Below are 25,817 nucleotides of genomic sequence, written 5' to 3'. Positions count from 1 at the left end.
CAGAAAACGTTCCATGTTTTCTGTACCATGCGACTGCTTCCCAATCCAGCCATCAGTATAATTTAATTTCTTTGCTCCTATGTCAAAAGCATATTCTTGGGTATCTGAAATATAAAAGAAATATACATTTTACATTTTCCTATGTATGGATACTTATGGCCCACCCTGTAGAATGACCTCAATGACACTGAAAACTTTTAGATTAATTTTTAAAAGCCAGAAACATGTCATGAAACCAAATGATTTACTTTTATCATTTTTGATAACAATAGACAAAAATCTAGTCCAAATGCAAGTTGTATAACATTCTTAATGGGGAATGTCAGGTACTCCAGCTCAGAACAAGCGATGTTGAAATTTTTTTCATGTACAGCACGATACCAGAGGTGATCTACTGGGCTGTGGTTTAATTGCAGACTGATATCTTTCTGTCTGCAGGGGAGAAAGCATCAGTGCTGGAAGGGCCAGCAGGACCTATGAAGTCAGTGAACTGTCAGGAACAAAGCATTTCCAGGCAAGAGTCTTTTGAAACAGGACAGGATGAACATCCTTTATCTTAATCTGTGCAACACTCTTCATTATAGTCATTATTTAAAAGTTATATATAAACTACTTTTACCCTGTTATCCATCTAAGTAGTTACTAGTTAATGTGTTTTTATACATGCTTAACTGACTTATGTAACACTGTAATCTTTTTTTCTGTTATGTATATAGGCTAAAGAGTTTTCCAAGACCCGGATTAACAAATTATCTATGCCATACATAACTGTCAAACAACATAAAGATAAAATATTACTACTTGTTTTAAATACAGACCATTTCAAACCTAAATTCAATAAAGAAATTAAATTTAAAACAACTGTTGTGTGGGTCTCAATCATTAGTTTCTTGCTACCACATTGTAAAACATGTAGTGGGATAATTTTCAGTCTTTTGCAATTAGAATTATTTCTTCTTGTGATGCATTTAAGTTTTGATAAAAACTTCTGCAGCTGGTCTCCTGCTAATCCCAGACCTGTCTCATCTGTGCCATATGTTTATAATCTACATTATTTCCCTACATATACGGGACGTTTATGCACATTCCTGATTAGTTTCGGGTTTAATGAGAAGATGCTATTATCATCGGGAGTTTCATCATCTCGTCGGTTTTCTGCAAAGTAATGCAGCATGCCTTCTTATGCAGTAGTTTTTATTATTTGTCTATCCAGCAGCCATCCTAATTATTGCACAGTTTCTTTTGGTAGTTTATTAACTACTGCGTAAATTAGCTCCTAATGCACACATACAGGAGTTCTGCTAAGGATATTAAAAGCTGCTTGGGCGGGCTGCTGTAATTGTTTAGCTGATAGCAATTCATACAAAACAAAACTTCAGCTGATCCTTCTTTTTAAATGCTCTTGTTGATGGTAAAACTATATTTTTTCTCCCACTCAAACTCCTCTCTTGGGCAATTTTTAAAGATTTAAGTGTTAAACTGGAAACAGATTGTGTCTTTGTTCCAGTGCTGTTAAAAGTGTCTAAATATCAAATTTAAAATCAATTATTCGCTAAACACTTAGTTTTGTGAAGGGACACTTATTCATACCTTCAGTTCAGAAGGTTTTTATGTGTGAAAGATTTATAGATTAAAGTTAAGTGGCTTAACTGTCAGAAAAATATCTCTGTGTTCAGCAACAGAAGACATAAGTACATAACCAGACATGACTGACTAACCTTTTGCAAAATGTTCTTGAAGGAAGATTTCTTCTTTAAAATGCTTAGAATAACTTTATATTAGCATTTTTCTTCTCCTGGTCAAGATCAGATGAATGTTTCCATTACAGTGTCACATTGAAACTGCATTTTTTAAATATGTCTGGTTATATTTTCAAGTTACTCTTCTTAAATGTAAGTGCTACACATCACTTTTGGTTAATAAAAAAATAGGTTAGCATTTAATGTACATTGAAATAGGGAACATCAAAGGGCAGGTCACTAGGTAGTTGCTGCACACATTAAACATTTATTAGCAGCAAAATGACAAGCAAAGAGTGGTATATGTTTGAAACCACAAAAAGACACAGACAATAATCACAGTGAAAAACAGCTGAATGCTCTTGGCACATGAAAAGACGAGATTAAAAATAATCCTTTTCAAGTCAACTTTTAAAGCTTCTGCTGCAGCTGGAGAGGCACTGATGAACATGCAAAAAAAAAAAAAAAAAACACAGCTAAATTGTAATTGGATGTACTGCACAGCTTCACGGCCAACACATTAACTGAAAGTAACAAATTATACGCTGAGTTTGATGTGAAAAACAAAAAATGACTTACAAGCCATACAGATAGAAAATTATGTGAACAAAAACTAAAAATTATACAGAATTTTGTGTCAAAATCTCAATAAGCTCAAGTAAAGGAAATAGACATATTTTATATAACTGCAGACTTATTCTTTAGAAAATACACGATATAAACTATTCACAATGTGACTGTGATCCACATTTTACTCTGTGTCATCGAACATCCCCGTCACCCAGACACTCAGATAAATTAGTCAATATCAATCTGATATGTATTACAATAGTGACAATGGTTGGACAGACATTAAATTGGGAAAACAGACAAGTGGTGTAAAAAATGACAGCAAAATTAGAAAGTTTTGATAACTTTAAAAGCATGAGGCACTTACGTTGGATTTTGAAGTCAGATTTGATTATTGGGGTGAATCTCAGATTTTCCAGCTGAAATGGAACGCCATGAGTAGTATTTTTTTATTAAAATGAATCTCTTCTTCTGTGACAAGCAGAAAGTGAATTTACTTTCAAAGTGGAAAAAACAAACACAAGGACGCACATTCTTGCATATGTTAAACATTTTTGTGACCACAGTCCTCAGGAATAATCAGGTGCAAAACGGAGAGAGGTTTTGCATTCTGTAGTAAAGTGTATCTTTTTGTCTTTTACAGTTTTCTATCAACATACTTTTCTGACATGTATATTTGTTTAAATATTTTTCTGGACACAGGAATGTAAATGAGTTTCCTTATAGCCAACAGCTAAGACTAACTTCCTGTAGCTGTGGCGTAGTAGCACAGTCTTCCTGGAAATCCCACTGTTTCCGTTCTAACACTTCCTTCTTTTAAGTGCAAAATACTACTTTTGTATTCATTTTCTGAATAGTTCATTGTTCTGCACCATTACTGTTAGCTTCCTTTAGCAGCTAGCTGTGCTGCAATGATAGCATGAAGAGCATCAAGTACAAAATTTGGTTTGTACTTGTTGCTTCAGTTCAGTTCTTATTTATCTCAACTAAAAAACAACAATGCTCATTCTGACTATTCAGTTCACACATGCTTCAGCTATAGCTAGCATGGGCGAGGGTTGATATCATTAATTCCACTTTCTGTAAAGTGCTACCTTGTAGTGTTTTCTTTCTTTGTTAAACCACAACATTATTGGTGGTTTAATTTCTTTATTTAAAATTTTTCAGAACTATGACAAGTTAAGAATGAAGGAAGGTTTCTAAATTCACTAATAATAATTTGAATTATCCCTGTTGTCTTTGGTATGAGTGACTTTTCCATAACTTGAAAACCAATAAATAATCTTTGGAACCCTTTTTTTGAAAATTAAAAATTGTTTCCAACCCCTGTCACATAACTACTCCTTTCTGCCTTTCACTTTAATGGCACAGGAGAACAAACCTATAGGGAATAATGCTCTTAATACCCTTCAACACAATAGGACAAACGATTTGATCACAAGCTGACTGCAACAAATCAATTTATATAAGAAATTTGGCTGCATGAAAACAGCATATCTTTGTCTATGTAAGTAGCAATGCTGCACATTAGAGGCACTAAAACCGATCAACACAACTTTGACTCAAATGATCCAATAACATCAATAAACCAAACTTTACTATCTGCAATGGTGAAGATCCACTCACCTTAGCATGCTGCATGCTTGAAACTGAAATTGACCGGTATCTTACTTTCTGAGTTATTTTGCTAGTAATTTTCCAACCTTCTTTGGTGACTCAAAGAGCATTGGAATTTCCCCAATTTGCCAAGACCATTAAACATTATGTGAAAGAAAAAATAAATAGAAGCAGACAATGACATCACAGCAAAAGTAACATACCAAGACCTTATGCAGCAGAAACTGCAATTTTTACAGACTTTATCCCAACAAACATTCACCTTTCAGACCAGGGGCACATCAACAACAATATGTACTTCAAAGATGCAGCAGGAATTTTAAAATATCCAATTCACTTTTTGCAAAATGCTCTTATTTTTATACGACAGTCAAAATAGCAAGGTAGGAAACAGTGATTCAAATATCTACAAGGATAAAACATAAAAACATAAAATTCATAAAAGACATTGTATGGAAAAGTTTCTCTGAACCTAACAAAACATTTTAAGATTTTATTCTCTGCTCAATGGAGGTAATGGAGAAATATAGCACACACTAAATCTTTAGAGGTTAAAATATTTGTTTTTCTTTCTAAAAACAAATGTTTCATCAATACAACATTCCAGGCAATAACTTGTTTTTACGTCTGTCATGCTACCTGTGCTGTCACTGCTATCTTACAAACACCCTGTTTTATGTAAACAATAATCTGTGCTTCTTCTGATTGGAGATTCACATTTAGTTTCAGATGTGATCCTAATTAAAGGTACACACCAGTTAGCAGCAAGAAAAAGAAGGAGCTTCCAAAACTTTTTTAGGTACATGTTTCTAACTTTTCAGTACTTGTATGCAGGAGCTTGCTTCTCGTTTTTTAAGAGCACATCTATTGAGTGGCCTACAGAGGCAGTTGGATAAATGGAGTTTTCTTCATGACAAAAATAAGGGCTCTTTTGTTGTCTCAATCCTCTCATCCACATTCTTTTTACGATGTGCAATATCACAGCCCCAAAAGCCCTTCTTACCAGTGCAGCATGAGTTGTTACAGGTGGATATTAAAATTAAAGTCAAATGTCTTAAAATGAATATGCTTGATTTTAACACCTGCACCAGAGTCACAGCTTGGGTTAAATGATTTCTTTAAATCCAGGTATAAATATGATTTGAGTGTCTCGTTGAGTCTCTCTTGAGAATAAAAAAAGAACCTTTTGATTAGTCCTTTCAGCCATATAAAAACTTATGAATTGTGTCGGGCATTGGAATTAATTTCAGTATTGACTAATCCACAGAGTTCACAATGCTCCTTTGCTTTTAGTTTTCATTTGTGTTAGCTACCTTTGTCAGAATTTAAATTACACAAGAAAGTAAAGAGTTCACGGCTCCACCGGTAGAAAATTTAATCAGTCTCTTTTTGCCAGCTACAGCGTTTCCTCCTCATCCTCAGCAGCTGCACTTATATTCAGCACAGGCAGGTTTTCCTTCAGTGAGATATCGTCCACTCTTTTGGGGCCGCTGTCCTCCAGCTCTTCGGGTATGGAGGGATCAGAGTTTGTCATCACATAACCCGGAAGGGTGGCATGCACGTTGATGGAGGGCGCGCCCGTGCTTCGATAAGCTCGACTCGAAGCGAGGGTGGTGGAGCGTGTGGAAAGGCCTCCACCGGCCAGGTGGGACTGACTGCTGGTGCTGTTGTTGTTGAGACCTACGACCACAGAGCCGTAACGGTAGCGACCGCAGACCACCGGGCCCTCCCACTCAAAGGCAAGGTTCCAGCGTGTCCATGTTTTCTTTATTTCTGTCTGAACCTGCGAGAAACCGAAATTATTTTTTAATATCATGCTGACTTTATTTCACCTTTAAGTGAATAAGGTGATATTTTGCAGGATCACAGCAATGTTCTTAACCTATCTAACCCTGCTTTGGAGAAGTACATTGAGATTCTTCTACAGAAACTCCTGAGGGGTTAAAAGACTCATCAAGAAAAATGTCCAGAAGCGACTGCAGAATCCAGAACTTTACTTGTGTGGTGGGCAAATTATTATAAGTTAACACCTGCTATACCTGTTATATTAAATGCTTGTGAACTCGCGCCAAAAGAACTTGTATCGGTTACACACGCAAGGTTGGAAATTGTTTCACACTCACAATGTACAGATATTAAATTGACATATATACTGTATATATACCATAAAGGAGATAAAAAATGAAAAATTAAAAAAAATCTAAATATGTATATATATATATAAAGTGTCCAGTCATGTTAACTTGGAGATGTTATATTATCCTAACATTGGATGCAATGACTTTGTGAGAGCTTTGTCTGTTTCTCTGTTGTGACATAACAGGTATTTTTAAGGAGTTGTACATAACGTTTGACTGTCTGTCAGATTCTCCTACACTTGCCTAAATCACACTGCTATATTTGCAGTGACACTGCTCAAGCTTTCATGTGTTTGTTCTAGATATGTCAGCTTCTCGTGAAATAAAACACTTAGATGCTGATCTTGGGTCTGCATGTGGACCAAATTATATCCATATAAACACATTTGTTACAGGGATTCACTTTTTGGTCACAAAATGTGACAAGGAGTCATTTTTAGTATATGTTCACTTATTTATTTTATGTGGAGATTGTTCCATCAGTGTTACTTTGAGATCAGTAGTTTGAGAAATTAAGAATAATGCCACCGCACTTATTTTTTTCAAGCATGTTGAATATTTTTAACATTGCGAAACAATTCAACGATGAACCATTTTAACCCAAGACGAAGTTTAAGAAATGTGAATTTTCTCTTGGTTCAAAGTGATTTTTGTGTTTTTATGTTCAATTTCTAGCTGAATGAAAAGTTTTCAGTAATAAGTAATGTAGAGTAAACATTAAGTAAAAAACAGCGTATAATTTGACTAAAACATGTCAAAATGGGTTTGTTGCTTTTGTAATTGGAGTACTTTAAGATATTTTAGCAAATTCTTTTGCAACCTATAAATTTATACTGCTATATTTATATTTGCTTTTAGCATTTGCTCTCCAATAACTATGCTTACAGAAAAAATATCAACTCACCTCTCCGTTGCAATAGCAATAGATAATGGACACGAAGAAGCCCTGGAAAAAAAATAATGCATCTTAGTAACTCAGGGTAAAATGGATTACACTATAATCATAATCACATGTTCCATATGAGGGCATCAGAGAAACAGAGAATGACGCCAAGAAAGGCTTAAAATTACCAGCCACTGTCTATTTGCTTCTCTTGATACAATAAACGGAAAGAAACCAGATTCAGATTTGTTCTTCCATGCTACGCTGTGTGTTCATTCAAATCATGACAGGAACAAATTAAAAGTATGATCCCTGTGAAAATTGAAGTCATTTCAAAAATCACATCACAGACATTTCACCTTCTTCGTGGAGCAAATAATCTAATATTGAAAAATACTGAATATTGAGAAATACACAAGGTTAGACCAAAATACCTTTTTATGGTAAAGACAAAAAAGTCTTTGGAAAAATCATTACACCAACACCTACAAATTTTAATTGGCAATATATACGATAGACCAACCAAAAGTTGGTGTTTGGGGATACGTCTCTATCAGTTTTGCAGATCGAGAGACAGAAAAATTGCATCCATATTCTTTGAGATTGGACTGATAAAATTTGTGAACATCCAATTTTTTTGTTGATTTTCTTTTGAACTTTGATTGGGCCATTTTAAGACACAACACATTCTATGGTAACAGTATGATTGTGATCCTGCTCAAAAGTGTTTCGTAATTTCCATATTTTCAGCTCCACTCATCGTCCCCTGACTCTGACCAGCTTCCTCAACCCTGCTGAAGAAAACAGTGTTTCCATTGGACTTTGTGGAGATTGTAAACAAGTTATTTTGTTTGTCTTTCCATAGACGTGGATTTTTGTCAACAATGGATTATTAGGGCCATGCTAAGAAACTTTAAAAAATAAAATTATGAAAATAAAGTCATACAATTATTAGAATAGCGTCACTATTGTGAGAATAAAGTGAAAATATTACAACTTTACTGGTAATATGACTTTATTCTCGTAATATGACTATCATATTATTACGACAATATTCTTGTATAATTTCAACTTTATTTTTGCAATATTATGACTTGGCTCTATTCTCGCACCACTTTATTCTCTTTATTTTTTCTTAGTATGGCTCTGTCGTGATTGTCCAGGTACTCTGGTTTTATTCCCCTGCCTAAGAACATGCTTAATAATAATAGTAATAATAATAATCTTATCCTATAACTTGTACAGTCTCCACTGAAACACCGACTAGGAAATAAGCAGTTATAGGCACCAAATGGACAAGCATACAAAGCTTCGCCTTCCATTTCTAAGTCTTTGTTTTTATAATCTTTGATGTAAGATCTCTCCCTTTGTGCAAGTCAATTTTCATTTAGACTTTAAGATGCTTTTGCACTTGTACCTTTTAGCCAATAAGCTTTATAAGCTGCAGGTCAGTGTGTTATTTGTGTCATCAGGTGGCAGACTAATTTTGATCTTTATTATACAACAAAGCAGCATTTTACCATTTACTATCACAAATGCAAGAATAGTGTCCACATCAAATTCACTACCGAGTGAATTTGATGTGGACACTATTCTTGCATTTGATGTGAGGAATGTCAGTCCCTTCACTGATGGGATTTCAGTGAAGCAGAAATCCCATCAACCTTCACTGATGTGATTTAATGGCTAAGAGGAATAAAAAGGTTCCATCCCTCTCAGTTTATTTAATTTCTGTTTCCGTCAGTAAGACCGCTCCACTTGCCATCTGTTACATAATTTGTGGAATGATTATTCATGATTTATGCATTTCAAGTAAATGTAATAAAAGAGTAACAGTTCTTAAGGAATCAAGAAAAATTTTTCCACTTTTTTAAACTATGAAAAATCTACCTACACAGTAATTATACACCTGGGTGAGTCATAATTTCTGTCGCAAAGCTTTATTTTCAGTTTCACGCCTCATCAATATGAAAGGATATTTTTATGTACTGCTGCTGTTCTTCAGTTCATCCATCTGACTATATGTTACCCACTTTGGTCACGCTAATCTAATAAATTCTGACACCAATTAAAAATGACGAACATACCTTTTTAAAACAAATAAATCCTGAATAACTGGAATAACGACAACCGGGGGTTTTTAAAAATTATTTTATTCATCAAGAGGTAAATAACATCCTAAATAACCTAACCTTGTTAAATTATAAATATATATTATACTCTGATTAACCACATTTTTGGACAGCTGAGTTCAATTTCATTATTAGTACTGCATACTGATGACCTAAAGAATCAAGAAAGCAATTAAACAGACAATATAAAGTAGAAAAGGTCTCAAAAGGCAATATGACTCCTTAAATGATCAAAATCTCCCCTAAACCTCAAAGCTGCTTGTGCCACAAAGCTGACAAATTTTTGTGATAGCTGGTTATTTTTGTTTGATGTAATTTTTGACCCACTTTTGCAGAATTGTTTTAATTCACCCTTATTAGATTGATTGTTTTGAGCCCATTGAAGGTCATTTCACAACATCTCAATCTGATTTTTGTCCAGACTTTGACTAGACCACTCTGAAATCTTTACTTAGCTTGTTTTACAAACATTCAGATGCAGATTCAATCCATAATTCAAGTATGTTTTAGCTTAAGGAATTACATTTGAAGAAATTCCTGGTAATGAGTAGAATTAGTCAAGGTCCTGAAGTAGCAAAGCAAACCCAAACCATAACACTGCCACCACCATGTTTTACTGTTGGCTAGTTTTAAGCCAGATTTAAAGGACACACCTTTCTAAAAAAATCTACTTTTGTCTCATCAGTACACAGAATATTTTCCCTAAGTTCTTGGGGATCATAAACGTGTATTCTAAATCTTTTTGTTGGAAAAAGGCTTTAATTGTACTGGAGTTCCATAGCCGTAGAGATGACTTTGTCCTTACTGATAAATGCTAGGATCTTTGTTTTTTTTTTATCTCAAAAGCTACTTTAGTTCCAAGCATAAAGAATAGGGGAAATTACTTTTTCACATGGAGTCAACTTAAAAAAAAAAAAAAAAAGCCTGCAAGGTGATATTTGCCTGATAATCTGCCACATCCAAGTGTAACAAATGAGAAAAACTACAAATCTGTAAAAGGGAGTATTTTTCCACATCACTGTAACAGGGAAAAGCAGCTGCTTAAATCCATTTAAGAATGAAAAATAAACGTATCCACTGCAACTAATTTATTGACGGCCTGTCAGAAGTCTTTTTTATTAATCATCAGAAGAGATTCAGTGACACACATAGCATATCTAATGTTACGTTGGGACTTGTGTCACAAAGTGTGATGTTACACATAAATAATTCCCTAAATATTTATTCTTTTGAAGAAATAAATTAGATATCAAGCAGACATCTGATGTGCTTTGGTGTAGATGTTATTTTCTACCTGAAGCAGTGAATGATCTGGGTTTATGGGATTTTTGACTATATTGTTTGCAGCAAAAAATGCTTTTGTTGCAAATGGATTTTGTGAAGTTTGAACACTGCAACCATTTCTCCATCACAAAACGCTCCTGAGTCAGAGCCACCCCAACCGTGTCAAATGCAAAAAAAAGATTGCACATCATACTTGGTCGAATGAATTTCCAGCCCATCAGTTTATAATGTTGGGTAGAACGAAGATACAATATTTAAATCTGCTGAGGGACAAGTTGAACTTTCCAGGGGTGCAAAACAAACAATTTTAACTGTTTTCAATTCATCAATCTTTGATTAGTGTAACATGTTTTCACCAGATCTGAAACATTTAAAACATGATTCTGCCCAGTTGTTCCACTGTCCAAACATTAAAAAACTAGATAAGTCTCAGGTAAATGTCACTTTATCACAAATTTACTGGTGTCCTTGTGTAACTAAAAAGAAACCAGGTTAAATAAATTTCCCAGCTCAGGATTTGTCTTTTGTTTTCAATATTGGTCAGAATGTTTTCTGTTAAACTGATGAACTCCTGAAGAACTGCAGTAGAAAGCTTGTCATTATAGGTTACTCTTTCAAGTAACCTCATCGTAGGCTCATTGTTTCAGCAATAGTGACATGTTTTAGTCTGAAATATTTTCTCTACACATGTAATTAAGTTTTTACTGCTCAAAAGAAAGTGATAATGTGGCCTAAAATAAAGGCAGCACTGATTCTAACACACAGAATTGCTCATTCAACTTAGGGTGAGCTTAATTATGAAAGGGAATCAACCTCATTATCATGCTTCTTTCCTGCATATTAAAGTGAAGTAATAACTCTGACACTGACAGTCACCCAGAGTAATTTATACAGGCTAATTTTGGATTCCTCCCACTGCATGAAGTGGAAATGCAAAGGTTACTAAAAACCTTTGCGTTGACAACAACACAGATCTCAGTGTGTGATCTTTGGTTATTTCTCTGCAGCTCCTTTCACAAAGATTGTCTATCTTGTTGTGTGATCTTGCAAACAGTTAATAATAATGAAACACTTTTCTCTGTGCCTTTTTCTGACAGAGCAGTGCATTGTTCGCTTAATAAGCAAAAGGGATCCTATGATTATAATGAAGCGATTGATGGGATAAAAAGTCTCTACTGTGTGAAATGACAGGACTACTGAATGCTCTTATCTATTTTTACAGGGGATTTTATATCCAAGTCATGCATTATCTGCAATGCAGAAAATATTGTGTAGATGCTGGACTTTGTATGCCTGAATGGTTTTGTCAGCAAATAAGTTTGTGAAAATCAGCTATTCCAACTTTAAACATTATTCTATACCACCAAAAATATTCATACCCTTTGAACCTTTTCACATTTTGTCACAACATAACCACAGACTTCAATAAAACTTAATGGATTTTAGTCCTTTCAAAGATGAAAGTGTATATTTTTGTATTAATTTCTACAAATAATAAAATTGTGCACTTTGTTGTTTCCAAAAGTTACGTTTTTGTCTCATTTTTTTCCACATGGTTTCTGGCTAATTTCATATCAACAAACTATTTTTTAAGTAGTTGTTTTCTACTCTTAGACTTATTTTGAGTCATGCTAAAAGGAAACAATCAGTTTCCTATCAGAAGTCGAAAAGTTTAATTTACAATCTCTATAATCCAAACTCATCTGCTTGTGATTTCTTGCTGTAACAAAACCGTTCCCATCATGTTTAATCTGCAGAATCCACTGAGTTATTGTAGAACCGCAAAGTAAATGTGACTGTGGTCATTTGTAATTTAAGAGCAAAAATATGATTTATCACTTCTATTACATTACATAGTATAGTAAAAAAATAAGAGTTTGAAGTATTAAACTGTGGAAGAGCTGGTGATGTTTCATTTCTGAGCCATATTAATTGTGCTACAGTTTTAGAAGTCTGTGTGAACTGGAAACATCTAGGACACCTGCTGATTAACATCACAAACTAAGAAATAATTAAACAAATGGAGAAGTCTGATCTTGACATAATCAGAGTTCTCCAGAACAACATTATGCCTGCAGCATTGAAACACCTTTGTTCTGTGTATAATTGAGTCTTCACCATGTAGAGTATCAGTGCAGCTACAGAACAAATGAAGCAGTCATCTGTTCCTGATTTATCCACCTGGGAAATATATATATATATAAAGACACTTGGTTCAGAAAACAAATAACCTACAGCAGAAACCAACTCCTGAGTGTCAGGGAAGTGAGAAAAAAGTATGAGCATTTATCTTTAGGTGTCAGGGTAACAGAGTCTGCAACGGAGAGGTCTCACAAAATGCAATCAAGAGTATTTTAAACAATAAAACAAAAACATAGGGACATGTAAAGTACATTAAGTAGAGCGGTACAAGCTAATGCTGGTAAAAAAAATAAATAAAACATATCAGTGCAGGAAGCTCTGCTGGTGCACTGCTTCATTCTGTGCCTCGATTTTGCAAATAAATGCTACCCAGGAGTTTTGTTTTTTGGGGATTTTTTTTTTTCTTTTGCTTATGTAGCATAACTGAAAAGTAAGCAGAAAGTACCTGAAAGGAGTTGAAGAATAGCTCACAATACATGCGAATCTCCCAGCTTGGTCCTTCGAATGTGTGAGGCAGTCCAACGAAGATGATGTAGTGGATGCCAAACACCAGCACCAACACAAGGGTGGACTTTGCCAATTTTCTGTAGAAGTAAAAACAATATATTTATAGTTGGAACCAGATGCTTACACACACACTTTTTCCTCTGCAACTCTTCCTTTTATCAGTGAGTATAAACAAAATTTCTAGTTTTTAGGTATCAGAATTATGAGGTGTTATTTTAACTACCGCCTTTAAAGTCAGAAGTTAAGCATTTATATGATGGGAGTTAAAATATGGACATTAAACATATGTGGGGACACAGCTGGTACACCTCATTACCGGACATCTGACAACAAAAATGTCATGTTTTCATTAGCTGTTAGCAGAAAATGATAATAGTTAACAGAAATAAAGACTTGGTAAGTAATTTATATATGTTTTACGTTTTACATAGAGTTAGGAAGGTAGTAAAAGTCATCATTTTAAAAATTAAGAATTAGTCTCAGTACTGAAGACTGAATCTTTATGTCTCTAGCAAATATGCTGGTCTACATTTTTTCAAAGCATAACACCAGTTTAGTATTCACATCCTACATGAGGCAAAATAATTGTATTTACAAGTAAATCCAAATCAATAAAGTGTTTGGTTTGGTCTAATAAATCCAAATACTATGGAAACTTTCTTGAAGGACATGTAGGTGGAGAGTCTTTTGCACTTAGTTAGATTATTTGCTCTATTTTCAGGTTTTTTCAACTCTTAGAACTATGAACTCATTCATTTTCACATTTTGTTTTAATTCTTATTCCTGCAGACAGAAAGCAACAACACAGAAATAAGAGGTAGACTGTGATTTATTCCCCTTTTCAATTGAAACAAATGAGCCTAGCAAGCAAACAAGGGTAACTCAAACAACCTGCCTCCCTCATGTGCATTAATATTCATCTGTCATCCTCAACACAGATTTCTTGAAACTTAGTTTGGCAAAGCCATTCTACAAGCTTCCTGGTGCACAATAACTGTCACACTATGTTTGACCAAAAGGTTAAAAAAATACTGATTCTGATCTAAAACATTACACACGATGATACAAACACAGAGCTACAGTATGTCATAAGTTTGTGAGGGAGTGTGACGCACCAATAAAATAGGATTGTTCCCTTTAAAACTGCAAAATGAGATAAAACTGTAATGCTCTGATGTTAGATGAGAAGCTGCTATCTTCATCAAAGAATCAATCCAATAAATTATAATTTTTTTCCATCATCCAGAATAGAAAAATATATTAGTGACATTAGCGGGAGTGCAGCGAGAGCAGCTAGTTTAATTTTAAATCTTCTTTTTGATAGACAGAAATGAAATGTGTGTCTGTTAAAGATTGTTATTTGAAGGGATAAAAATATGTAAAAGGAAAGTAAATATGGTGACATTTGAGAACTGCATTGGATAAAAGTATAAACAGTTGTTGTGACTGATGCAACAAGCAACTGAACATTATTATCATCGTTCAGCTTTGATTTTACCTCTAAATGTGCCTGTTGAGTCTTTGGATTCATAAGTAATCTTTTGCCCATCAGTCAAGACATCTTAATTAACAACAGCCACTTTTATAACTCATAAATGGTCCAACTGGTGACATATTAAAAAATACATGAAGTCTTTACATCTAAAGTTGTGGATTTGACTTGCAAGTACTGTCCTATTTGCTTGCTGAGTAGCTTTGATTATCAGTTACATTTGCTTTAATCACTTCACTTCTTTTTTAGAAATAATGACATCTATTGCATCTGACATGTTTATATGGTCCCCGGTTCGTCACCCCTGATCACAATCATTTATTCTGATAAATTGTCATCTCAGCTACATAAAATGTCTGCACCATTCAAAGTGGGACTGCTCTTGGTGGATACGCTATAATTATTATGTTTTTATCTGACATGCTGACGCCAGCACCAGCAGGGGAGGGAAAATACAGATAATTACAGATGTAGGAATGTGTGTTTGTGTGTGTGTATATCTGCATAGCTCATATAATGAGAGCTAGTTTCAACTTTCAACCACAAAGTCAGAATCAGCTTGTCAAAACTTAATTCTCTGCTCTTACAAAAAGGTGAAAACTTCCTTCCTTGGGATCAAAAAAAAAAAAACTGAACAATTTTATTGGTCAGTCAATAAAATTAGGCTAACTTGATTGTAACATCCATCTCAAATAGCACATCTCAAAGCAGAACATGCAATCTTCACACAGAAAGGCCCAGTTAAGATTCAGAGGACTTTGCTGCAGCGCAAGTAAAACTGATGTTTGTTTTGTTTGTTTTTTGCTTTAATCAGGTGAAAAATTTCTGAACAGCTATGTAATCTGTGTAAAGACAGAAAGTAATTTTTTTAAAGCATTTTAATTAGTTTTTTATTTTGTTATAAATATTATCAGGCATTCTTTGATTGACTACACTGTTTCATGTAACTGAGTAACCTCTCACAAATGTGAGAGGCTTTAAATAAATATCCTAAGAAATATTTTTTTTTTCTTGTGTCAATTACGGAAAGTATCAGATTATGGCAAGAAAAAAAAAAGTTAATTGTGGAGTTTATTGTCTAAACTCAATGCTGGTGTCTGTATTTTCAGTAGATCAGTGACATTTTTAAATAGGATAAAGATCACTGCCTATTTTTGCAAATAAGAGTAAGAGGGAAGACATTCAGCAAAGGTCCCAAAGTCTGAAACAAACTACCCCAGAGAGATGAATAAAGGACTAAAGGCCGAATGTATTTATGGTGGTGTGAGATGATTTCCACTGAAACATCACACACCACCTTTGCCAGCTTATTTACATCAGTTTAGTTCTCTTCTGTTCACCCAAAACAACTGCTCTCATTCACATATTCAATAGCACTGAACAAGTGAATTAGAAATCTTGACTAAAATTATTAACTGCTGCAAATGTGATGCAAATCGTAACTTTTTTTTTAAAATCACATCTACTGGCAAAATCACTCGCATAAAGAAAAGACAACATGAGGTTTCTTTCTGAGGAAAGATGTTGTTCTGAGGAAAAATCTCCAATAGACAGAATGTACTAAGCTGTACTAAGGTTGTCTCTGTTGACATGGAGACTCCAGCAACAACAAAATTGAGGTGCAAAAACAGAATAAGTTTCCATGTTTGGGGCAAATTTCATCAGTATAAAGTGATTATAGAAAAGCTTAACAGAGACCTTTCTCTGTTAAGACCCTCAATAAAGGGTCTGTTACAAAGAACCACTCCGTTTAGAAATATTGCTGCTCTTTTCTGCAAAGAGTACCAACAGTTTTCTCCTTAAAAAAGAAAAAAGCAAACTATGTCTTTCATCTACTCATAAAGATGAAGATCATTTCAAAAAGTATCATTTCAGTTCAAAATTGAGTGCCACTCACATTCATTCAGAAGACTAGGTATTAGGAACTAACAGCCTTGATTGGAATATCCCTAGCAGTCAGAGTTGGTTTCCAAAATCACAATAAAATTATCTTTGTTCATCTTATATTAAAAGAAAAAAACATAACAGTGACATCTTGTGATACATGCCTCTGACAAGCTGACACCTATTAGAAAGAAAATCACATTTCCCTTTCTACAAACTCAGTACATTTATGCAAGTGCATACAGCAAATGTACAGATATATAACACAATGTAAGTTTCATAAGGTAATTTTTGTAAATTTTAACCAATTTAATGCAAACCTGTACTGCTTCCTGGTGTCATATCTCCCTGCGTTTGTCTCTCGAATCTTTGTGGCCAGCACTCGCACGATGTTCACAAACAAAATAAAGTTGAGCTGAAAAGGAAGAGGAGAAAATAGAAAACTTTTGGAATTGTGATGTAAATGTTAGGGGGACAAACTGAGAAATAAGATGATAATTAGATTTTTCTTTTTTAGAGAAAATGTTCTAAAGATGTGATTATGTAAATCAAACGGAGGCCAAACAAATCTCCTCCTCTGTGAAGATTATACACCAGAATAACATCAAAGGTTTACTGACATTCCACTTAATGCAGTACATGAAGGAGCTGTAGCTTTAATAAACCCTTGTCATTTTAAAAAAAAAGCTGTTAATCATACGGATGGACAAAGTGCAATTTCTACTCAGTTGCTGCTCATTACCATCAGTATTATTTTAAGATCAATGAAACTGAAATAAAATAAGAAAAATGCACATGAATTCTTTCGCTTTGTGCAGACAAATGTGAGTAACATTATAACATGACATAAAGAATATAAAGCGTCCCTTTACCTTTAAGTTTGGACTTCCAGTGACTAATCAGAACCATTTGTTTTCCAATGTAGAATGATTATACAACAAATGACTTAAAGAAATAGTTTTCATTTCAAAAGGAAATTGGTATCACCAGACAACCTTCAAGTTTTTTTTATTGGTTATGAGGAATTTATAATATGAAACTCAATCTCCATCAACTAATGTAAATGATAAGCATAAGAGAAAAAGCTCCAGTCTGACCTCTAGCATAGAAATACTGTTTTCAGCTTGTATAATATGTTGAACATATGAGCCACACAATTTCACGCATTTTGAATTTATTGCACATCTAACAAAACATGTATGAAGTAGTTGGATAGGAGGGTGTTACCATAGTTTCTGGGATTACAATTTGTTAAAAATCTGTCCAAAAAATGAACTATTGATCTCTTCTGATCAGAAAATATCTTCAAAGCAGAGATTTGTGAGTTGACCTGCTGAAACAAAAATCTTTGACTCCACCTCAGATGGATGAACGATAAATCTTTGTGGCAAAGAGGAATGCGTTGACGGCAAGAGACGTCCTAGATATATTTGTTTGTCTCTTCAACAACATAAACATTATATAGGTAGCCATCCTAATCCAGTCAACGGCTCAGTCACAGCTTCCTAATTAGTGGAACCTATATTGAGGTTTTCCATTTGAAGCTTTGTGCCAAGCTAATTAACGATATGCGCTGAGAGAATTGAATTCAAAGCAGTCATTTAACTTTAATCTTTATAAACATTTTGTAAGTATTATCATAGAATAGGGCCAAATGCTCTTTTTGGCAGCTTGCCGGCTCAGCTGTCAGTCACCAGCACAAAACGTTCTTTAATAGTGGCAGTTCAGTCCCCAGCTGTTTCACATGTTCAAGTGTCCTTGGGCAAGACACTAAACCTCAAAGATAATGTGCAAATACAGTCGACACACAAAGAAGGGCTGAAGGAGTGTGTCTATAGGGGCGGGGGGGAGGCATGTGGGCGTGTGTGTGAATGGATTAATGGTAAACTGTATAAAATGTGCTATATAAGAGCAGTTGGTTCATCAAAGAGACAAACAGACATCCACGCTGTGGCCAATTTGCAATCCCCAAAGAATTCAGCATGTAGGTTTCTGAACTGTGGGAGGAAACGGGAGCACCAAGAGAAAATAGATTCAAGCACGAGGGACAAAATGCACCACTTAGAATAAAAACAAGTCACAATCTGCTTTTCAGTGATCGTGCTTACAGCTACACCACAATGTTATCCAAGACCCTTTCGCCCAATTTTAGTACACTTTGGTATTTGCTAATAAGAAATTTTCTGTGTCAGTGAGCAAAGATTACTGGACCAGATTTCTAATGATTATAGTAAGACAGACTATTTCCAGCATGTCCGCTTTCTTAACGAGTCTTCAGGGTGAAAATATCTGTTAAATCAAGCACGACATGCTAATAAAAAACAGCAGGTGATTAGAGTCAACAGATTTTTACATTTGCAAATTGATGGAAACTTAATTATACAAGGATGTATAAAACAGCCTTCACAGTAGGATAATGCACAAGGAAACATTTTTTTAAATATCTTATTAATTTAACTGTTTACAACTATTTTAAGTACAAAGGCTCTTCTGCCTGGGAAAAGAAAGACACTGAAATATGTTGTTTCAAACTGTAAAACATGAAATGTTTTTTTAAAAGCTGTTTCAGAAATGCTTTTGTATAACACCAAGGTAACCGTTATAATTTTAAAATAATATTTATTCTTCTACAATGGACCCTTGTTTTCCAATACACATCCTTTATATATATGTATATAAACATTTATTGGAAAAAAAATAAATTCTAAAAAATAAAAAAAAAAAGTAAGTTTGGAAAAAAATTTCCAAATAACAGAAAAGGCAGTCTGGGCCAGTCTTTGTAGTTAGTGATTTTCCTAAATTTCTTTGCTGCATAATTGAACTCTTGTTGTCTTTTTAGAAAAACCACAGATCATTATAAATATGTTCAACAAACTCTACGGAGACATCTCGACTTAGGGTTAATTATTTCATAACCACAAATGTAGCTCGTCACACCTTTAAGTACTGTACATAACAGTTGGCTTGGAGAGAGTCAATAAAAATTGTAATCAAATTTAATAAGTTATTTAGGTTAGTCAATCATCAGGGATTTCAGGAATCCCTGATAATTTATGGAACTTCTTTCAAAAATGCTTCTTTAAATATGTGGACTGTGGATGCTGACATTAGTCTTGGGGACATGTGTGCTTATGTACCATGCTTTGCATTAAGATGGCATTTTAGGCTTGGATATCTTCAGTGACATGCTAACTCCTTTTAGCACAACTTGCACACAACAATAGTCTTTTCCAGTGTCCCATAAGGTTGTTTTCTGAAGCAGAAATTGCTAACAACATCGTTAGCAAGTGTCGAGTGTGCATCATATTTATAGGCATACTAGAAACACAATTAAAAGGTTCCAGCTCTGGGCATTTTTATGTATGAAAAAATTCTCAAATTAATTTAGAACCTTTAGAAAAAAAAATTAGAACCTGCTGAAATCAATGTAATTAATAACTGAAAAGGTTAGAGTGGAATCAGAATTGGGGGTGACAAAAAATCTATGTTTCTTCAGTAAAAGTGTTTAGGATGATATGGGCAGTAACTCAACAAAAGTGAAAAATAAAATAATTTAAAACCTCAAACATTTATTAATAAGAGAAAATTAGGAGATAAATTTAGCATTTTCTCAAGGGAGTTCAGGGAAAACCAGAGGATGAGGGCAAAATGACTCCTTTGATTTCTTGAAGCGCTTCAAGAATTGTCATCTATACAATAATCAAGTTACAATTATAAGAGATCACTGTTGTCAAGTTCTACAATACTGATCTTCACTTTAAATGCCACTTTAAACTTCGAAGGGCAACAAAAAGGTCACATGTTATCATTTTAGGGAGTGGCAGTGATTTGTTTGGGCTCAGGGCTTCTGTGACGATAGATGACTGAATGGTTGAATTTTTTTTCTGATCAGAGAAATCAATAATTCAAATTTTAACCTTTGTGGAATGTATGTTGCAGGCTAACAAATCTATCTTCTCTCCATTTTTTCTTCCCCTTTACATACAAAACTGACAAACATATGCCTTTTAATCGATTAATGCTGTTCATACTTACCCCAATTGCTGTCAAGATAGGAACTTGGTAAATCCATTTGACGTTACCAGCACTTAACTCCCAGCACCTGATGATGAAATAAACAGAAAACAATTAGGCTGTGAAATAAGTTTGATTTAAAGGTTAAAATGATATCTTGTTTTGGTTACATACTATGAAAAAGTTATTTAATTATCAGAAAGGTGTACCAGACATAAATCCACTAGACCTGACAATACAGTGTCTGCAACACATATTGAAATGGATGACAAAGATGTGTAAATACTCTTATAATCAATTCCTCTTTTATATTATTTCACACAGACAACTTTAGAAAAGTGCAACCTTTCGGTTCAGTAGATTTATTCAGCGGGGAGAGAAAATGTTTAATCAGAATAATCCCTCAAAATTTCATCCATATCCCTTGCAGGGACTCAGGTAAGCTGGTGCTCATCTCCAGCAGTCTTTGGGCTAAAGACATGGAGCACCCAAGATAGGTTGACATTACACCGCAGGGCAATGCAGAGAGACGCAGGGCAAACAAACATAGTCACTCACTCCTGGGGGCAATTTAGGCAGACCAGCTAAAGCAACAATTTTCTCAACTGCAATTTGTATTTACACTTAATGTTTACAATTTTGATTTTTCTGGGAAATCTTGAAATTGTTTCATAAATCCATGATTTTTTAATTACCTAGGGTAAACATGCGACATTGGAGAGATGTTAAGTTATAAAACATATTTTGTGATTATGCACAGGGAAGATTGTCTGGTTGTTTGGGGGCATGCCAAACCTTCTCTATCCAATAAATTCAATGCAAACATGCTGAGTTAACTGAAACAAAACAATCCGGTTGCGAGTAAAGATACAATTTTCAACAGACCAAAGATGTGTCGAGATATGAATTTTTGGTCACAAACATTTCAGTTTGGTCTGCTGTAAAGCAAAGGGCACAAATGTGAAAAGCACTTCATGCTGACTAATTAGTACAGCAGAGGATCTCTGATTTGGAGGGCTTTTTTCCTTTTCTTTTTCAAATGCATACAAATAAGAGTACATTCCATAATCAACTGTTTAAAATCTCAAGAAATTACAGACATACATTTGGTGGCCTTGGCTCAAAGAGTTTGCCCAAATCAACAGAAGAAAAATGGTTCAACAGCCTAAATCAATCTTTTTCCAGTGGATACAGATGTCCTCAGATCTAAATCTTATAGAAAACCCTCACCGAGAACCATAGAGAAGAAATCAAAAGAGAGAATACAGGGCAGGAGTGCCCAAATCCAGTTCTCTAGAGCTACTATCGTACAACATTTAAATGCAACCCTGTACCGACTCACCTGGTCCTTTCATTAGCTTTCAGCTCTGCCAAGACCTACTAATCAGCTATTCATTTGATTCAGGTGTGCTAGAGAAGGGAAGCTTCAAAAAGTTGCAGCATAGTAGCTCCTGGAGACTGGACTAAAAATGAATGGTCGAAGATCTTTCCGTATCAAAGGTGGCATTAACTAAATATTTACTGTCTTTTCTTAGTTTTTTTAAACCGGTGAAGAAAAAATCCAAAGGCCACCTGCCACTTTGACAGACTACAGTTCACACCTCTAACCACTTGGGGCAGATGCAAAGACATTCTCAACTTCATGTATAGAATACAGGTAACTAAAATCAAAGAAATTATTTACATGAGAGCATCTGATGGTGTCCAGCATCTTGTCAGACCTGGACACCAGGGTTAATACTTTCTGCTATTTGACCAACATCACAGTCCCCCATAAAAAGCCATCTTTCGCAGGCAAAACCCTCATGACAACTGCCTCTACAAACATTTGATTCCTCCTGGCTCATAATGACCAGAAGGAAGTTATGAGATTGTGCGTTCACGCCACAGAAGGTGAATTGTTCATCTTTTATTTACTGGGACCACAGTCCCACATTAACATTTTTATTAATGTAGGAAATAAAGTTACATTCTTCTGATTGATGTGCGACGGCACAATGGCTTTTCTCTTCAGCTTATTCGGGTTAATTATGAATCAAAATGAATAAAGTTAAGTACGACACATTGATTTTCATGATCAATTAAAGGTTGAATTTTTCCAAACTTTGTGTGTGTGTGGGTAGAGGGGGGTGTTAATGTAATAAAAGATTTATTTTCAATGAAAGACTTCATTCACATCTTTATCAGTCAGAATTGGTGTCGTATATCAGATTTCAGCTTTTTCTTTTCTAAAGTATTTCCTTTCTTATTGACAGAAATTTCTCTCATATTCTTGATTTTTTTATTATTATTATTTCAATGAAGAGAAAAGGAATGGTCTTTGAGAAGCAGAATAATTTCTTTCCTGTAAATAACAGTAGGAAGGATGTTCTTTTCATCAACTGTAGCTCAAAACAGGCGCTGGGAGAAGTACTAAGATTTAACTTCATCTTTTCACAGCAATTACTTCCAGTGCCACCTGTTGCATTGTGTGTCTACTCTTGTTCACAACTGTGTTGCATATTAAATTAAGCAAGTATAATTGGATTTCACGGGTGACTCAAATGTCACATGAATTAGACTGTAATTGTGCAGTCGCCTTTTGTCTCTTTTATACTTGCTAATAGATGGGTTGTCTTGTTCCATTGATTACAGTTCAATCTTTAATCTTTTTATTTCGACAAAAACAAAAATATGCAAGTAATGTCAAAATAAATACTCATGCAATTTGTAAACGTGTACCTTGCGTCTGCCAGCGTTGCCCTGACGATCGCCCAGATTGCGACAAACACGGCAGGAACACCTGAAAGTACAAAACAAGATGTGACTCAGTGGATTTATTTTTTTTACTCGATGCAACTCCCAGCTCAGATTTCACACTGCATTTCCTTCATGTCACAAGAAAACAGATACAAAGTGTACTAGAGTGCTGCGGAGACAGTAAGAGTGTATATATAATCCCACATAATGATGGTATGCTGACATACAATTACTACACACTCAGTCAACGTGACAAACGTACTTCCTATCCAGCAGCTCTGTTGCATGTCACATTTCAGCAGAAACAGCAATTTCCACACTTTTACTACCCGTAAAGCACAAGGATGCTGCAGGATTTCATGTACATTATATCTGTAAAGAAGTTCCTATGCTTCATAGTTGTATGTTATATAAAGTTACCAGGTGTAGTCCGTTCTTTGCTGTAAAATAAACAACTCAGTGCTGCTATAGTGGAGCAGCACTGAGCACTGAATTTAGTTGGGAAGTTAAACAGGCATAACTTCCCAACTAAATTCACACAGGCACTATTTCTTTGTTTAAGATTTGAACCATAAATCTTTGTATAACTAAGACTTCTTGTTTATTTCACCAACAGTTTCTTCTCATGCTCTACATAGATGGAAATGTCTGGTTACAAGTTCATTTTAGGACAGATTTTACAATATTGACTTTAATTTTCAAGGGCCTCGATTCAAGCTCCGCCTAAATAAGTGGATTATTAAAGCCAGATACTTCAACTCAAGCATTGACATTGTTAAGCCAAATTTTGCTCATAGTTCCAAGAATCAGATATAAAAATTCAGGGGAAAGCTTCCTTTCTTTTTATATTATCTTGGACCTTAAACAAACTATCTTTTTAGGATAATTTTCAATATTCATGCAATTGTTTATAATTATTTCCATCATTTGGTAAACATATACAAACAAGGTCACAGTCTTGGTTTATTTTATTGTTATTCATGCTTTCTTTTCTTATACACTAGTATGTGTATATCTGTTTTACTAATTTTATATGGCAATATTTTATCTCTTTCCTCATTTTTTGGAGCACTTCAATTTAATTTCAGATGGGTTTCTGTTGTACAAAATCTTTTTTCTGAAGCACCAAAACAGCTTTTTTCCTTTTTTGTTTCAAAAGTTCTAAGTAACAAAATGAGGTCATGAATATTGACACCTGTCTTGCAGAGCTGGATGAGTAATTTCATCTTTAGTTCAAGATTTATTTGTATCACAAACCTGACTCACTATTTACATGTGTTTCTCACTCTGTTATGCTGGGAGTCTAAGGTTTCCAGACCAGAGATCGAGACTTTTTTTTCCGAGCATTGATTGGTTAAGAGGTGGTGCAGTCACCACCTCTTAATCAATCAATGCACTATTGTGCTTTCAGGTCTCTCTTATTTCCTCTTCTTCTGAGGATTAAATTTTATTTTTTACTTTTTTATTTTGCAAGTGTACAAATGTCAAGAACAGGTTCACCTGGTTTTAGTAAATTATATTATCTTTTAAAAATAAGGTATGTCTTTTAAAGATGTAATTTATTTTTAAAAATGGAAAAATCAGTGGTTCTTCTTGTGCTGCAACTATTTTAACTCTTGCTGGTGATTTAAAACACTAATGCATTAATCAATAATGCTTATCCACGTTCATGCACACAATCACATGTGACATATCAATAAGTATGAGGGTTCAATGTCTTTCTCCAGTACAATTTAGAGTGAAGTGGTGAGGTCTATTGTCAGATCCCCGCTCCTCCCCGCTGCTGATTACAGATGTTGGAGACGAGTCAGAATCAGCAGGGTTGAGCTTTAGGAAATCTGAATCTGACCAGATAACCGTAATTACTGCAGCTCTACTTTCGGCCTTTGAAATCGAACCATTCGTCAGATTTTTCTTTAGAAAATGGGGGGGAAAATTGTATCTAATTGGATGGATGATGAGATAAAGTTGGAAAGTGTTATCAGCTTTACACAAGGAAACCATCACAAAATGATCACCAAAAACAACAAATGTGAAATAAGATGATACAGAAGTCGATGCTAAAAGCTACGTACATCTGCTGCTTTGTTTTTAACAATATTATCAGATTGCTCATGTAGATTTGATAATACATTTAAAGCACTCTTAACATAGTTGATTTTTGGATGAACTTCAAACAAACTGAATCCTAAACTGAAACCGTTTACAAAATCATAAATGCAATTGTTCCAGAAATTATTTAAGATATTCTAAAAACAAAAAAAAGTCTAAGTGTCATTAGTTGCCATAAAATTAGGCTAGAAACCAAAATTTAACATATCTATTCACTTACACTGTCATCACTCTGTTTATTCAGCATAAACTACTTTAGCTGTGTAATCATAAGTCCAAACAACTGATGTGACAAGAATCGCTGAAGCAAATCCTCCTCCATCATCTTCATAAGAAACCCGTCTAAACGTTAACACCGCTTTTAAATTAAACTTTATTGGACTGACAAGTGCTTAGCCCATTTGTCGGCATCTATTCTGTTAGCTACAGACATCTGAATTAAATGCTTTATTTTATCTATCGCTCCAGCTAGAGAAATTAGGTCAGAAGAGCTTGCTAGCACTAAGAACAGAAGCAAATGGAGAGACACAATTATGATCTTATCGACCCGTATATAAGTGTTTC

The 25,817-nt window shown here is 34.6% G+C and overlaps 1 protein-coding gene across 1 annotated transcript in view; it reads right to left on the bottom strand.

Moving 5' to 3' along the window:
* Positions 1-2,473: 2,473 nt before the first annotated feature.
* The window catches only part of pth2ra (parathyroid hormone 2 receptor a), a 48,270-nt gene continuing 24,926 nt past the window's right edge, over positions 2,474-25,817 (bottom strand). The window contains exons 8-13 of the mRNA XM_028022001.1: positions 23,124-23,184; positions 20,424-20,490; positions 16,709-16,803; positions 12,951-13,089; positions 6,969-7,010; positions 2,474-5,709 (exon numbers count right to left, since the gene is read on the bottom strand). Of these exons, the coding sequence (XP_027877802.1) occupies positions 5,323-5,709; positions 6,969-7,010; positions 12,951-13,089; positions 16,709-16,803; positions 20,424-20,490; positions 23,124-23,184 (791 nt within the window). The 3' untranslated portion in view covers positions 2,474-5,322. The remainder of the gene's footprint in view (positions 5,710-6,968; positions 7,011-12,950; positions 13,090-16,708; positions 16,804-20,423; positions 20,491-23,123; positions 23,185-25,817) is intronic.

Source organism: Xiphophorus couchianus, chromosome 7, assembly GCF_001444195.1.
Source record: "Xiphophorus couchianus chromosome 7, X_couchianus-1.0, whole genome shotgun sequence".
In the NCBI taxonomy this organism is placed as follows: Eukaryota; Metazoa; Chordata; class Actinopteri; order Cyprinodontiformes; family Poeciliidae; genus Xiphophorus; species Xiphophorus couchianus.
Note: the sequence above shows the minus strand (reverse complement) of the source record. Positions and strands in the feature narration are given on the sequence as shown.